Source organism: Lontra canadensis, unplaced genomic scaffold (genome assembly GCF_010015895.1).
Source record: "Lontra canadensis isolate GAN:19392208 unplaced genomic scaffold, GSC_riverotter_1.0 scaffold93, whole genome shotgun sequence".
In the NCBI taxonomy this organism is placed as follows: domain Eukaryota; kingdom Metazoa; phylum Chordata; class Mammalia; order Carnivora; family Mustelidae; genus Lontra; species Lontra canadensis.
This window is the reverse complement of record NW_022631087.1, coordinates 745,371-758,483: the sequence shown is the minus strand read 5'-3', so window position 1 is coordinate 758,483 and position 13,113 is coordinate 745,371. Positions and strand designations below refer to the sequence as shown.

Genomic DNA, 13,113 nt, shown 5'->3' with positions numbered 1-13,113 from the left:
GTCCCTTCTTATTTTTTTATTAACATATGTATTATTAGCCCCAGGGGTACAGGTCTGTGAATCGCCAGGTTTACACACTTCACAGCACTCACCATAGCACATACCCTCCCCATTGTCCATAATCCAACCACCCTCTCCCTACCCACCTTCCCCTGGCAACCCTCAGTTTGTTTTGTGAGACTAAGAGTCTCTTATGATTTGTCTCCCTCCCGATCCCACGTTGTTTCATTTATTCCTTTCCTACCCCCAAACTCCCCACGTTGCCTCTCAACTTCCTCATATCAGGGAGATCATATGATAATTGTCTTTCTCTGATTGACTTATTTCGCTCAGCATAATACCCTCTAGTTCCATTCATGTTGTCGCAAATGGTAAGATTTCGTTTCTTTTGATGGCTGCATAGTATTCCATTATATATATATATGCGCCACATCTTCTTTATCCATTCATCTATTGATGGACATCTGGGTTCTTTCCATAGTTCGGAAAGATTTTGAGGATTTAATCTATAGCATGGTGACTATAGTTGATAATACTGTACCGTATAGTTGATAATTGCTAAATAAGACAGTAGGTCTTAAGCATTTTCATCAAACAAAGAAAAAGGTAACAATGTGAGTTAATGGGTATGTGAATTAACTCAGTGGTGGGCCTCTTTTTACAATGTGTGCATATCAAATCATCATGTTATACACTTTACATATATTACACTTTTTTCAGTTACACTTCAATAAATCTGGGGAGGAAGAAGCTGTAATGAGGTGCCCCAACACTTCATCCAGGATGATATCAGAGGAGGGCATGTAGGGTGCCAGAATTTTAATTTTTTTGGCTAATAATGAGAGCCCCCAATAGAATGGAAAGGAGGAAATAGAAAAATCCACAATTACGGTTAGAGTCTTCAACACCGTTCTCTCAACAGTTGATAGAACTGATAGAAAATCAGCAAGGATATAGGAGGACTAACACCATCAGCCAAACAAGATCTGACTGACATTTCCAGAACACTCCCTCCTCAAACAGCAGCACACACATGCTGTTCGAAGTGTCACAGGTCATATACCAAGGGAGACCATATCCTGGGCCATAAACCAAATCTCAAATCTGAAATACTGAAATGATTCAGAATATGTTCTCCAATTACAATGTAATCAAACTAGAAATCAGTAACAGAAAGAAAACAGAAAAACTTCCACATACCTGGAAACTAAACAACATACCTTTAGACAATCCATATTCAAAGGGGGAGTCTCAAAAAAGTCAAAAACAAAACGTTGAACGGAGTGAAAATGAGAACGTGACATCCAAATTTGTGAGTCACAGGTAAAGCGATACAGAGATGGACATGTATAGAATTAAATGCATACATTAGTATGAGGGAAAAAAATCTTAAATCAACAATCAAAGCTCTCATCTCAAACGCAGAAAATGATGAACAAAATAAATCCGAAGCAAGGAGAGGAAAGGATAATAAAGATAAAAGCAAAAATTGCAGTGAAATTGAAAGCAGGACAATAGAGAAAACTGATGCAACAAATAATTGGTTCTTTGAAAAGATCAGTAAAATGGATAATCTGTAGCAATTGTGTAGCAATCTGTGCCAAAAAAAAAAAAAAGACATAAATTACCAATATCAGGATGAAATGGGGGATATCACTATAGATCCTGTAGATATTGGAAGAATAATAAGAGAATACTACAGACAACTGTGCATGCATACATTTTACAACTTACACAAAGTGGACTGCTTCCTTGAATGGCAGAACTACCACAGGGAACCCAAAATGAAATAGATCATTTGAATAGCTCTGTAGCCACCAAGGAAATTGAATGTGTAACTTTAAAACCTCCCAAAAAGCTATCAGACCCTGACAGCTTCACCTGAAAAGTCTATCGATATTTTAAGCAGAATTAATACTAATTCTACATAAGCTCCAGAAAATGGAAGAGAAGGGAATAATTTCCAGTTCGTTTTAAGAGCAAATTATTACCCAGATACCAAACCCAGAGACAATAGAATTTTCTTTAAGTCTGCAGATTAATCTCCTGTATATAGACCCCCCCGCAAAAAATCTTTAACAAAACACTGTCTAATAGAATTCAATATGGAAAATAATTTATGTACCATGAAGAAGTGAGGGAAGCAAGTCTGCCTCAATATTTGAAAATTAAATCGTGTAATTTACCCTATTAACAGGCTAAAGAAGAAAATCACATGATGATATCAACTGATGCAGGAAAAGCATTTGACAAAATTCAACACTCCTTCATGTTTAAAAAAAACTTTCAGAGGGCACCTGGGTGGCTCAGAGGGTTAAGCCTCTGCCTTCAGTTCAGGTCATGGTCTCAGGGTCCTGGAATCAAGCCCCACATCTGGCTCTCTGCTCAGCAGGAAGCCTGCTTCTCCCTCTCTCTCTGCCTGCCTCTCTCCCTGCTTGTGATCTCTCTCTCTCTGTGTCAAATAAATAAATAAAATCTTAAAAAAAAAAAAAAACAATTAAAAAAACTCCCAGATAATTAGGACGAGAGTGGAATTTCCTCAATATTGTGCTTAATGGTGAAATATGAATGTCTTTTCCCTAAGACCAGGTACAAGGCAAGGATGTTTGCATTCATTACCTTTATTGAACACAGTGCAATTAGGCAAGGGGGAAAAAAAGGCATACAAATTGGAAAGGAAAAACTAAAACTGTAGCTATTTGCAGATGATGTGATTGCCTACTTTGAAAACCCCAAGAAATCTACAAAGAAAGCTCCTAAAACTGGCACATTAATTCAGCAAGGTCACAGGGTACATAATACATACAAAAAATAAGTTCTATTTCTGTACACTACAATGAATAGGCGGACATTGAAATTAAAGGTACAGTAACATTTTTCAAAAAATAATTAACCTATATATAAATCTAACAAAATATGTACAGGACTTGTATGCTGAAAGCCATAAAACCCTGATGAAATTAACCAAAGATCTAAATAAATGGAGAGTCATACCATATTCATGGCTTGGAAGGCTAAACATAGTAAAGATGTCAGTTTTCCCCAAATTGATAAATGGGTTTAGCAGAACTTTTTAAACTCCATACATTTTGCAGATGATATCCTAAAATTTATATGCAAAGGACAAGAAAATAGAATAGCTTTAACAGGTTTGAAAAATAAAAATAAAGGGGAAGGATCAATTTACCTGGTTGTCAAGCTGATTAACATGGCTCCAGTAGTCAAGACTGTGGTAGTGGTGGAGGGATAGATATGTAGATCAGTGCAACTGAATAGATAGCCCAGAGATGGACCCACACAAATATATTCAGCGAATTTTGGAGACAGGTGCAGTGGAGAAAAAAATAGTCCTTTCAGCAAATGGTGCTGAAGCAATTAGACATCCATAGGCAGAGAAATAAACCTCAACCTAAGTCTTTGTAGAAAAATAAACTAAAAAAAAAAAAAAAACTCAACATGGATCACACCTTTAAATATGAAATGTGAAACTATAAAATTTTTAGAAAAATATAGGAGAAAATTCTCACATCTAGGGCTAAGCAAAGATTTCTTAGACTTGATATCGAAAGCAGGATCCATAAAAGGAATAATGGATAAATTGGACTTCATCAAATAAAATTTTTGTTCTCTGAATGACCTTGTTAAGAGGATAAAATGGCAACCTGCAGAGTGGAAGAAAATATTTGCAAAGCTCATACCTAGACAAAAGGCTAGACTGTATAAAGGACTCTTCAAAACTCAACAGTTAAAAAAATGTAGAAAATTGACAAAAGACATAGAGACATTTCACCAAAGAGTGTGTCCAGATGGCAAATAAACATGAGATGTTCAGGATCTTTGGCTATTAGAGATATGCAAATGAAAATCACTATGAGGTATCACTTCACACCTATCAGAATGGCCATAATAAAAACAGTAAACTATGAAATGCTGTTAAGCATGTAGAGAAATGGTCATACATTGCTGATGGGAATTTAAAACAGAACAGCTACTCTGGAAAGCACCTCAACAGTGTCTTTTTTTTTTTTTTTTTAGATTTTATTTTTTTAATTTGTTTTAGAGAGACAGAGAGAGAGAGCATGCGTAAAAGAGGCAAACTCCATGCTGAGCATGGAGCCTGACTTCGAGGTGGTGGGAGTCCATCCCAGGACCCTAGGATCATGACCAGAGCTGAAACCAAGAGTCTGATGATGCTTAACCGACTGAGCCACCCAGGCACGCCTTGACAGTTTCTTAAAAACAAACACACACACAAAAACTAAAACTAAATGTCAACTATCATAAAACCTAGCAATTGCATTCCTGGGCACTTATGCTAGAGAATGAAGACTTATGTTCACATGAATCTGGTTCATGAATGTTTATAGCGACTTCATTCATAATAGCCAAGCAGGTAATATAATAAAGTGGACTGCTTCCTAATACAACCCAGGTAACCTTCAGCAGTTGAATGGTTAAGTAAACTTTGGTAAATCACACAAGTCACATAGTAAAAGCAGGAAGAGTCAGAATTCCAACCTAGGTAATATGACCCCAAAGTCCTTCTCTAGACTAAAGTACTGTATTACCTCTCACCACTCTATAGGCCACATGCTGTCTCTTGACACTCCAGGGTTGCTGTGGGATTTTTAAAAAAATTTTGAGGGAAGCACAGTGATACTTCTTGGACAGTCTGTAACTCAGGGTGGTTCAACACTTCCGCATTGCATCACACGTTTCTCTTGATGGCTAGATTTTCAGGGGTGCTGTGAAAAAAAGCAGATGTCACAGAAAAAACAATATAGAACAAGAAATGAAGGTGACAGTGTCCAGTTCCAAGGTTTGAGAAGTTGTGCAGTGACCAACAGGTACACATACCCCTCAGTAAGTCATTATGGTGATTTGACGTAAAATATTTTTTCAGTGTATTTTTTTTATTTCTACAAATGGCTATTAAATTGTTAAGAAGTAGGGGCACCTGGGTGGCTCAGTGGGTTAAAGCCTCTGCCTTCGGCTCAGGTCATGATCCCAGGGTACTGGGATTGAGCCCCTCATCATGCTCTCTGCTCATTAGGGATCCTGCATCCCCCCGCCCCATGCCTGCCTCTCTGCCTACTTGTGATCTCTGTCTGACAAATAAATAAATAAAATCTTAAAAAAAATTGTTAGGAAATAAATATGTGTTAAGTTGTTTGGACCAGCTACTTAATAAATAGGACTTTTAGGTGTTTCTTTTGCCCTAGGGGGTGTCATGAAAACTGGGGAAGTTTGGGAACTTCTAGAAGCATACCCCTGCAGATGTAGGGAAAAGAATATAGAATTTATTTGGCATGAGATAGGAAATCAGTAATGGAGTGTTCTTATTATAGCAATCTAAGGTGACGGTGACTTCACAGTAATTCTCACGGTAGTGTTTGATTTGAATCGAACTTGGAAAGGATGGGAGTAACCAAAAGGTGTTCATCCCAGCAGACCCAAAGTGTGACGACATGTGGGAGCTAGACTGGTAGAGAGATCTGGATATCTCATGTTTCTAAAATTAAGTCATATAGCTAGATGTCTTAAAATGATGACCTAGGTAAAATGTATCCCTGAATTGTTAAAAATGACCCTATCTCATAGTTCTGTTGTGAAGCTTAAATGAGTAAAGTTAAAGAAAACAGTGCCTGACACATAAGCAATCAGTGGATGTTGAATATTGTTAATAATTATTACCTCTTTCATCATCATCATCATCACCACCACCACTCTTAACCTCTGAAGGAGACATATCCCACAAGCACAGCAGAATTCTTAACCCACTGTAAAACATGGGAAGATTATTTCTTAGTTTTTTGACAGGTTAAAAAGTCTGGGATCAGCTGGGCCCCCAGTGGTTTTTTTTAGGCTCATCCTTAATTGACTTGAACCCTGGAAGGATTCCTTCGCATATTCTTTGAACCAGGATTTTACCAAACACCAATCTGATAAACATTTCCTAACCTCTTTAGGTCCTAGTTCTATACCTATTTGAAACAACCTCTAGGGCAGCTCTGGGGACAAACTGCATTTTTCTTTCATTTATCTGATGGACTTAAGTTTTACTTCTCTTACCTGTCTTGGTATCAATGACAAGGCTGCATTCTTGATATTTTTTGGCATAAATCAAAATGTTAGTCCATAAAGTCTTTTACTGGAACAATCACCTCTTAATGGCATTAATAAAGTAGTAAGTTGTGTTATTAAGTGATTTGTTTTAAGTGATTTCTTTCGCTTTATAAAGTACTTTAACATGTTATTTTCATTATCATGGTATTTTCCCAAGGACTAGACAGGGCTGTTAGACAGTATCTTCATTTCATGGATGAAGAAATGGAGATCCAAAAGACATGACTCATCCAGGATTATGCAGCTATGTTGTGATCGATCCATCCCTAGAATCACAAATTTTCTAATTTCCAATTTAATGCTTTTTTATGGATGCTGTACACTGCAGCCTCTTGCCTCACTCCCTAAAATGGGGACCAGAACATGGGATGACTCAAGGATGAACTCCCAAGGTTCATTCTCGGTCCCATCTTCTTCTTCTTCTTCTTTTTTAAATTTTTTTTAAGATTTTATTTATTTATTTGATAGAGCGAGATCACAAGTAGGCAGAGAGGCAGGTGAGGGGGGGGAAGCAGTCTCCCCACTGAGCAGAGAGCCTGATGTGGAGCTCATTCCTGGGACCCGGAGATCATGACCTGAGCTAAAGACAGAGGCTTAACCCACTGAGCCACCCAGGCGCCCCTCTGTCCCATCTTCTAGCCTTGGGAAAATCATTTAACTTCACTGAATCTTTGTTTCTTCATCTGTGAAATAAAATAATAATATAATATTACTAGACTTTTCCTGCGGGGTTGTTATAATGAGTGTTGGAACCAAGATTCAAATCCAGATGGTCTCGTTCTTGAGTTTGTGCTCTTAACTACTAGTTAAACTGACTCCTGTCCTCATTAAGGGATAAAGTAAAATTTAAGGGTATCACTCGTGTAGCAAGCTAGATGTATTTGGGATGTAGTGACTATATCAGCTATCACTTCCAATTTAACTCAATCTTCTAAAGCAACTCAAGGCTTCAGAGCTGTGGAGAATAGGGTTAAGCTAAATGTTCACTGATTAAATGACCTGTGTTGTCATTCAAAATGTAAATACACCATTGCAGGAAAAAAGGCTAAGATTTTTTGAAACGTCTTTTTTCTAAAGTATTTTTTCAAGAGTATCAGAAAATTCTTTTTTTTTTTTCCCCTTACAGCACTGGGAGGTATTCAAAAAGGTAACAGAAGTTTTCATTTTAGTTCCTGCACTTCTTGGTCTCAAAGGGAACTTGGAAATGACATTGGCATCCAGATTATCCACTGCAGTAAGTTTTTTTTTCCTACCTCTAAGTATGTGTATTACCTATACTGTTTCTGAGAAGGAGAACTTGTATCAGAAAGTTTTTTTTTCCCTCTATCTGATAAATTTCTGGACCTCAGGGATATGCTAAGTAGTAATGGTTGATAATATCCCAGAAGTTTTCTAGGTTGGCTAATTTGTGAATTATAGGCCCTCCTTTATCCCGAGAAGTAGTATACTTGCCTCATTTTACTCCAGGGCATTCTAGCAGTTATCAGTGCTTAAGACATGGGACAGTTTAGATATTGAGATTCTTTATGTTTCAGTGTTTGGTTGACTGGTATTTAAACCTTTTGTGCTTATAAAAGTAATACATGCTTGTAGCAAAAACTGAAGAAAAGAGAAAAAATTACAAAGAAGAAAATTTAAAATCACTTCAAATTCTTCACCTAGATAAAATCATATATTAATATTTTGGTATAGATCCTTCTGTCTCTATCTATATAGATAGCCATCTGTACTTGGCTATCTATACTTACAGATAGGCATAATGTAGATAGCATATACTCTCTTAAAATCTGTGATAATCAGTTTGAAGATACACCATGATCATCTTTCTATATCACTATAGACCTATGCCATTATTTTTATTGGCTATGTACTTTTCCCTTACATAGCTCTCCTATAATTCAGTCCATAATCTATTATTAGATATATAGGCTCTTTCTAATGTTTTGCTATATAAACAATATTATAACGAATACTTTTATACACAGAGTTCCGTATTCTTTTATTTCTTTTGGACATATTCTAGGATTGTAACTGTTCAGGAAAAGAATGCATTCTTTTTTTTTTTTTTTAAGATTTTATTTATTTATTTGAGACAGCATGAGAGAGAGCAAGCATGAGCAGGGGGAGTGGGAGAGGGAGACGCAGACTCCTTACTGAGCAGGAAGCCAATGTGGGACTCCATCCCAGGACACTGGGATCGTGACCTGAGCCGAAGGCAGCCACTTAACTGACTGAGCCACCCAGGCGCCCCCCAAAAATGCATTCTTTTAAAGCTTTTGCTACATATGCTAAATTGTCATCTAGGAAGGTTTTTAAAACCAAAACCCCTACAGGGTTCTGAGTTATTTTTAGAAGCCCAAAGGACATTGTTCTCTCACTGTAGCATTTGTTGGGAGTTCCCCATTGTGAAACCAAATTATATTGATTAAAATCATGCTGCTACAATGTTCACAATAGCCAGACTCTGGAAAGAACCTAGATGTCCATCAATAGGTGAATGGATAAAGAAGATGTGGTATATTGGGGCACCTGGGTGGCTCAGGGCGTTAAGCCTCTGCCTTCAGCCCAGGTCATGATCTCAGAGGCCTGGGATCGAGCCCCGCATCAGGCTCTCTGCTCAGTGGGGAGCCTGCTTCCTGCTCTCTCTCTGCCTGCCTCTCTGCCTACTTGTGATCTCTCTCCTCTCTCTCTGTCAAATGAATAAATCTTAAAAAAAAAAAAAAAGAAGATGTGGTATATATATACAATGGAATACTATGCAGCCATCAAAAGAAATGAAATATTGTCTTTTGCGACACCGTGGATGGAACTAGAGGGTATTATGCAGAGCAAAATAAGTCAATCAGAGAAAGACAATTATCATATGATCTCCCTGATATGAGTAATTTGAGAGGCAGAGTGGGAGGTTTGGGGGGTAGGGAATGAATAAATGAAACAAGATGGGATCCGGAGGGAGACAAACCATAAGAGACTCTTAATCTCACAAAACAAACTGAGGGTTGCTGGGGGGAGGGGGATAGGGAGAGGGTGGTTGGGTTATGGATATTGGGGAGGGTATGTGCTATGGTGAGTGCTGTGAAATGTGTAAGCCTGATGATTCACAGACCTGAACCCTGGGTCAAATAATACATTATATGTTAATAAAAAAATAATAAAAAATCATGCCACTAGTGGGGTTCACTTCAGGGAACCATCTACCCAATTTAATTTAAGTCAAAAATTAAGCTATCAGAGGTTATTACTAATTATAGTACATTTAGTATATGAAGTTCTTTTGTTTGCTTAAAGGTGCTACAGTGAATGAGTCCATCTATGAAGGGGGGGAATTTGCATATCAAAAGGTAACCAAGAAACTGAATAGCTGTGTTGGTGATAGATACAGATGGAAATTCATTACTTTTTGGCGCCATGGAATCCACTTACATTGCTCCATTGTTAAACTTTTAGATCCAAGGTTTAAAGACCAGGTTTTCTCAAGCAATCCTATGAAGCCATTAAGTCCATATAAGAATATTTTAAAAAAATATGTTAGGACAGCAATCTTAGACTTATCTGAAAATATTTAGAAAGCATCATCAAGCAATGTACAAAACTTCAGTTTACGGAACTACTTAGTGAAATTGCACTGTCACCATCAACCAAATCTCCAAACCTAAGAATTAAAGAGGAGATTTCAAATTTTCATCAATTATTATGTGAGAGGAAAGAAAGTCCAGTAATTTGGTAACACCATTGTTCTTAGAAGTATCTAAATTGGTAAAACTAGCCCAAACCAATCTTGATTCTCCAATGACTTTGTTTTAAAGTGGGCATCTGTATTGTGTTACATATAGAAAGTATAGTGACCATAGGATCAACCTAGTAGCTCTCAGTGCTAAGAAATGATCGCTAAAAAATGTAATACTAAGATGGTAATGCTATTTTTTAAAAATTTGATTAAATTTCACATTCTAATATCTCAGAAGATATTCATCATATATTCATTATATAATGGTTACATTTGGTGTCACCTGAATATTGATTTTCACACTTGGTGTTCCACCAGAATGTCCATTATACCACTAGCTTTTATCTTAAAAAACAGAACAAACAAACAAAAAAAACCCTTTTATGTGGCTTTACTGATGTTTTCAGGGTTAGTGAAATCATATACATGCGTTCCATATACCATCTTTTTTCCCCAGTGATCTGCATTTGCATTATGCTTGCAGAACTGGTGGGTCAGGAAGGTAAAACTCAATCCAAGAGGTTTATGGCCAGAGAGGGGAATAAGGAAGAGGTCTTGAAAAACAAAACGGACAACATTTAAAGGAAAAGGAAGTTACTGGAATGAGAGTTACAAGGTAGCTTTAGTTTCATTTTGTTGGAAAATGAACTTTGTTCTGATAAATATAGTTAAGCATACAAGCTTTTAAGCAACTGGATAACTCTGCCCGGAAAACCGAAATTTTGGCTAGCTTATCTCAGAGAAAATATTTCGAAAAGGAACATTCTTGAGCATTCTCCAGTATTTGTTTAGATTCAAATAAGAAATGGAACAGGCCACTCCATTTTGAAATAGGCTCTGCTATAGGGAAGCCAGGTAATAAGGGATATGCTACAAATTAATTTGCTTATATTACCATTAACATTGAATAAAGGTGAATTTAATCTTCATGTTTTAATTTGAACTTTATGTGTTGTGGCATTTATATTTTATGGTAGATATTTCCATCAAATGTCTGGTTACATTTATTTGTTCATATTTAAGAGAGGGCAAGTCCAAAGCTGATTAGAAGCAAAGCCCATGGGAGGATATGATAATCAAGGTCTTGACTGCAGAGTGAGCTCGCTGGGTCTGTCTTTGGGAGGTTGAGGTGGAATTGATGTCTTCCATAGATCGAGAATTTCCTCCCTGATGATAAGATATGTGAGTCACACACTGAAGAAATTACCTAGATCTCTAAGCAATGAAGACACCATAAACTAGATGAATATACTATGTTTTCATGGCTTGATGCCGTGAGTTATTACTTTTCTATCTACTAATTTGTTTCCTTTTTATTTTTTGAGGCTATTTAAGATAGGCACAACTCAGTCAATGTCAAAGGCCAGAGGCAGGAATGCTGTTGATTTGTTAGATCAATGATTCTCAACAAGCGGTCTCTGATAAGCACTGTTAGCAACTTGCTAGCAATGCAAATTATCAGCCCCACCCCAAAGCTACTGAATCTGAAACTCTGGGGGTGTGGCTCAGCAATCTGTAATTTAACCGGCTGTTCTTATGTACGTCAGAGCCTGAGACCCACTGTGTTAAATGAACAACCTGGAGGCCAGTGGGGCGGGGACCCAGTGAGAGGGAAAATAACAGGGCGTGAGATGACTTTGTGAGCCTTTGTAAGGACTTTGCCTGTTGTGGGAAATGGAAAGCCATTGGAAGATTTTGAACAGAGGAGTGCTGTGATCTGATAGATATTAACAGATTATTTTGACTGTTGTGTTGAGACAGAGGTACAGAGGGCCAAAGACTAAAGCAGAGAGACAAGTCTGTTGCAGTAATACAGGCTAGAGGTGATGCTAGCTTGGGTCAAGGTGGTAGCAGTGGATATAGTGAGACATAATTGGGAGTCCAGAACTAATCTTCAGAGAGAGATGACATGATTGCCTGATGGATTAGCTGAAATTAAATACTAGGAGTAGTCACTTGAAATTTTCTCAGGATTCGAGAGGGATAAAAGTAAACAAATTAGTAGATGGAAAACTAGTAACTTGTGGTATTAAGCTATGATAACATACTATATTCACCTAGTGTATGGTATTTTCATGCTTAGACAATTTGATCTCATGTTTGCTAGGTGAAGTACTACCATTCCTACAGAGTGCTAGGGAATCATTGCCACCTGTTTTCTAATTCTGATACTGTATCAACTATTAAAGGAACTCTAGGTTAAAGACTTACTCTTTTTTTTTTTAAGAGGAGGGGAGAGAAACCAGAGAGAGGAAGAGAGGGGACAGAAAGGGGCAGAGGGAGAAGGAAAAAGAGAGACTCTCAGGCAAACTCCCTGTTGAGGTGCAGAGCCCAACTTTGGGCTCAATCCCACAGTCCTGAGATCCTGAGATCATGACCTGAGCTGAAATCAAAACAGATGCTTAACTACCAACTGAGCCAGGCAGGCAGCCCCTAGGTTAATGACTTCTTCATTGCAAAGTCCCCAGAGCCTCCCCTTCCTTGTACTCTTCACTGACTGTCTCTGCTTGAGATTTTTTGTTACCCTTGACTTTGAGACCCCATGCTGTCTTCCTTCCACTCTTTCATGACTTCCTCTTAGTCTACTCTTTTGGTTTCTTTTTCTTTGCTTATCTTGATCTGAGGTTTGCCTGAACCATTAGTACCTTGTTTTCATGTTCTCTGGCAATAATTTCATGTAGCCTACTACTGCTTGCACGTTGCTAATTGCTAACTCTTGGATATCTATCTCCAGAACCCCTTCCTGACCTCCAGAGCTGAATTTCCAATTGTCTGCACTACTCACTACATTCAAAATTAAATTTTTTACTTTCTCATACTCTACCTGTGCTTTGTGTATTTCTTACCAATCATCCCCTCCCTTCTATCTAGTTAATGTCTAGATTGTCAGTTTAACCTAAATCCCTCTCCCCTTCCTCTTATGCCCCACCTACCACTACCTTAATTTAGTTGTCTCTTGTCTTCATTTGGGACTGCTGTGGCAGATTCCTACCTGTACTCCCTGGTTCCAGGGAAAAGGGCCAATGAGTATAATTTTTTTTCTAACTTAAAACAAGTACTATTCGAAAGTCCGCCTTTTCATCTATAGTCAAAAAATAATTCTTTTGAATTTTAGGATTTTCCTATGTAGTATTTATTTTCACTTGTAAAAGTAGGAGTAAAAAATATTATAGCTATAGAAGACCAGGCTATGATTACTTTAATCTTTTTGCTCCATTAAAGAGTCTTTTCTCATTTGTATGATTGTCTGCAGGAGAATC

General features: G+C 37.6%; 1 protein-coding gene across 6 annotated transcripts in view; it reads left to right on the top strand.

Moving 5' to 3' along the window:
• SLC41A2 (solute carrier family 41 member 2) overlaps positions 1–13,113 on the top strand; it is a 114,354-nt gene that overhangs the window by 36,273 nt on the left and 64,968 nt on the right. For 5 of the 6 annotated variants that reach the window (XM_032836514.1, XM_032836510.1, XM_032836513.1 and 2 more), the window contains exon 3: positions 7,253–7,360. The exons of the other annotated variant lie outside the window; for it this stretch is intronic. In XM_032836514.1, coding sequence (XP_032692405.1) covers positions 7,253–7,360 — 108 coding nt within the window. The remainder of the gene's footprint in view (positions 1–7,252; positions 7,361–13,113) is intronic. 6 annotated transcript variants of the gene reach the window in all.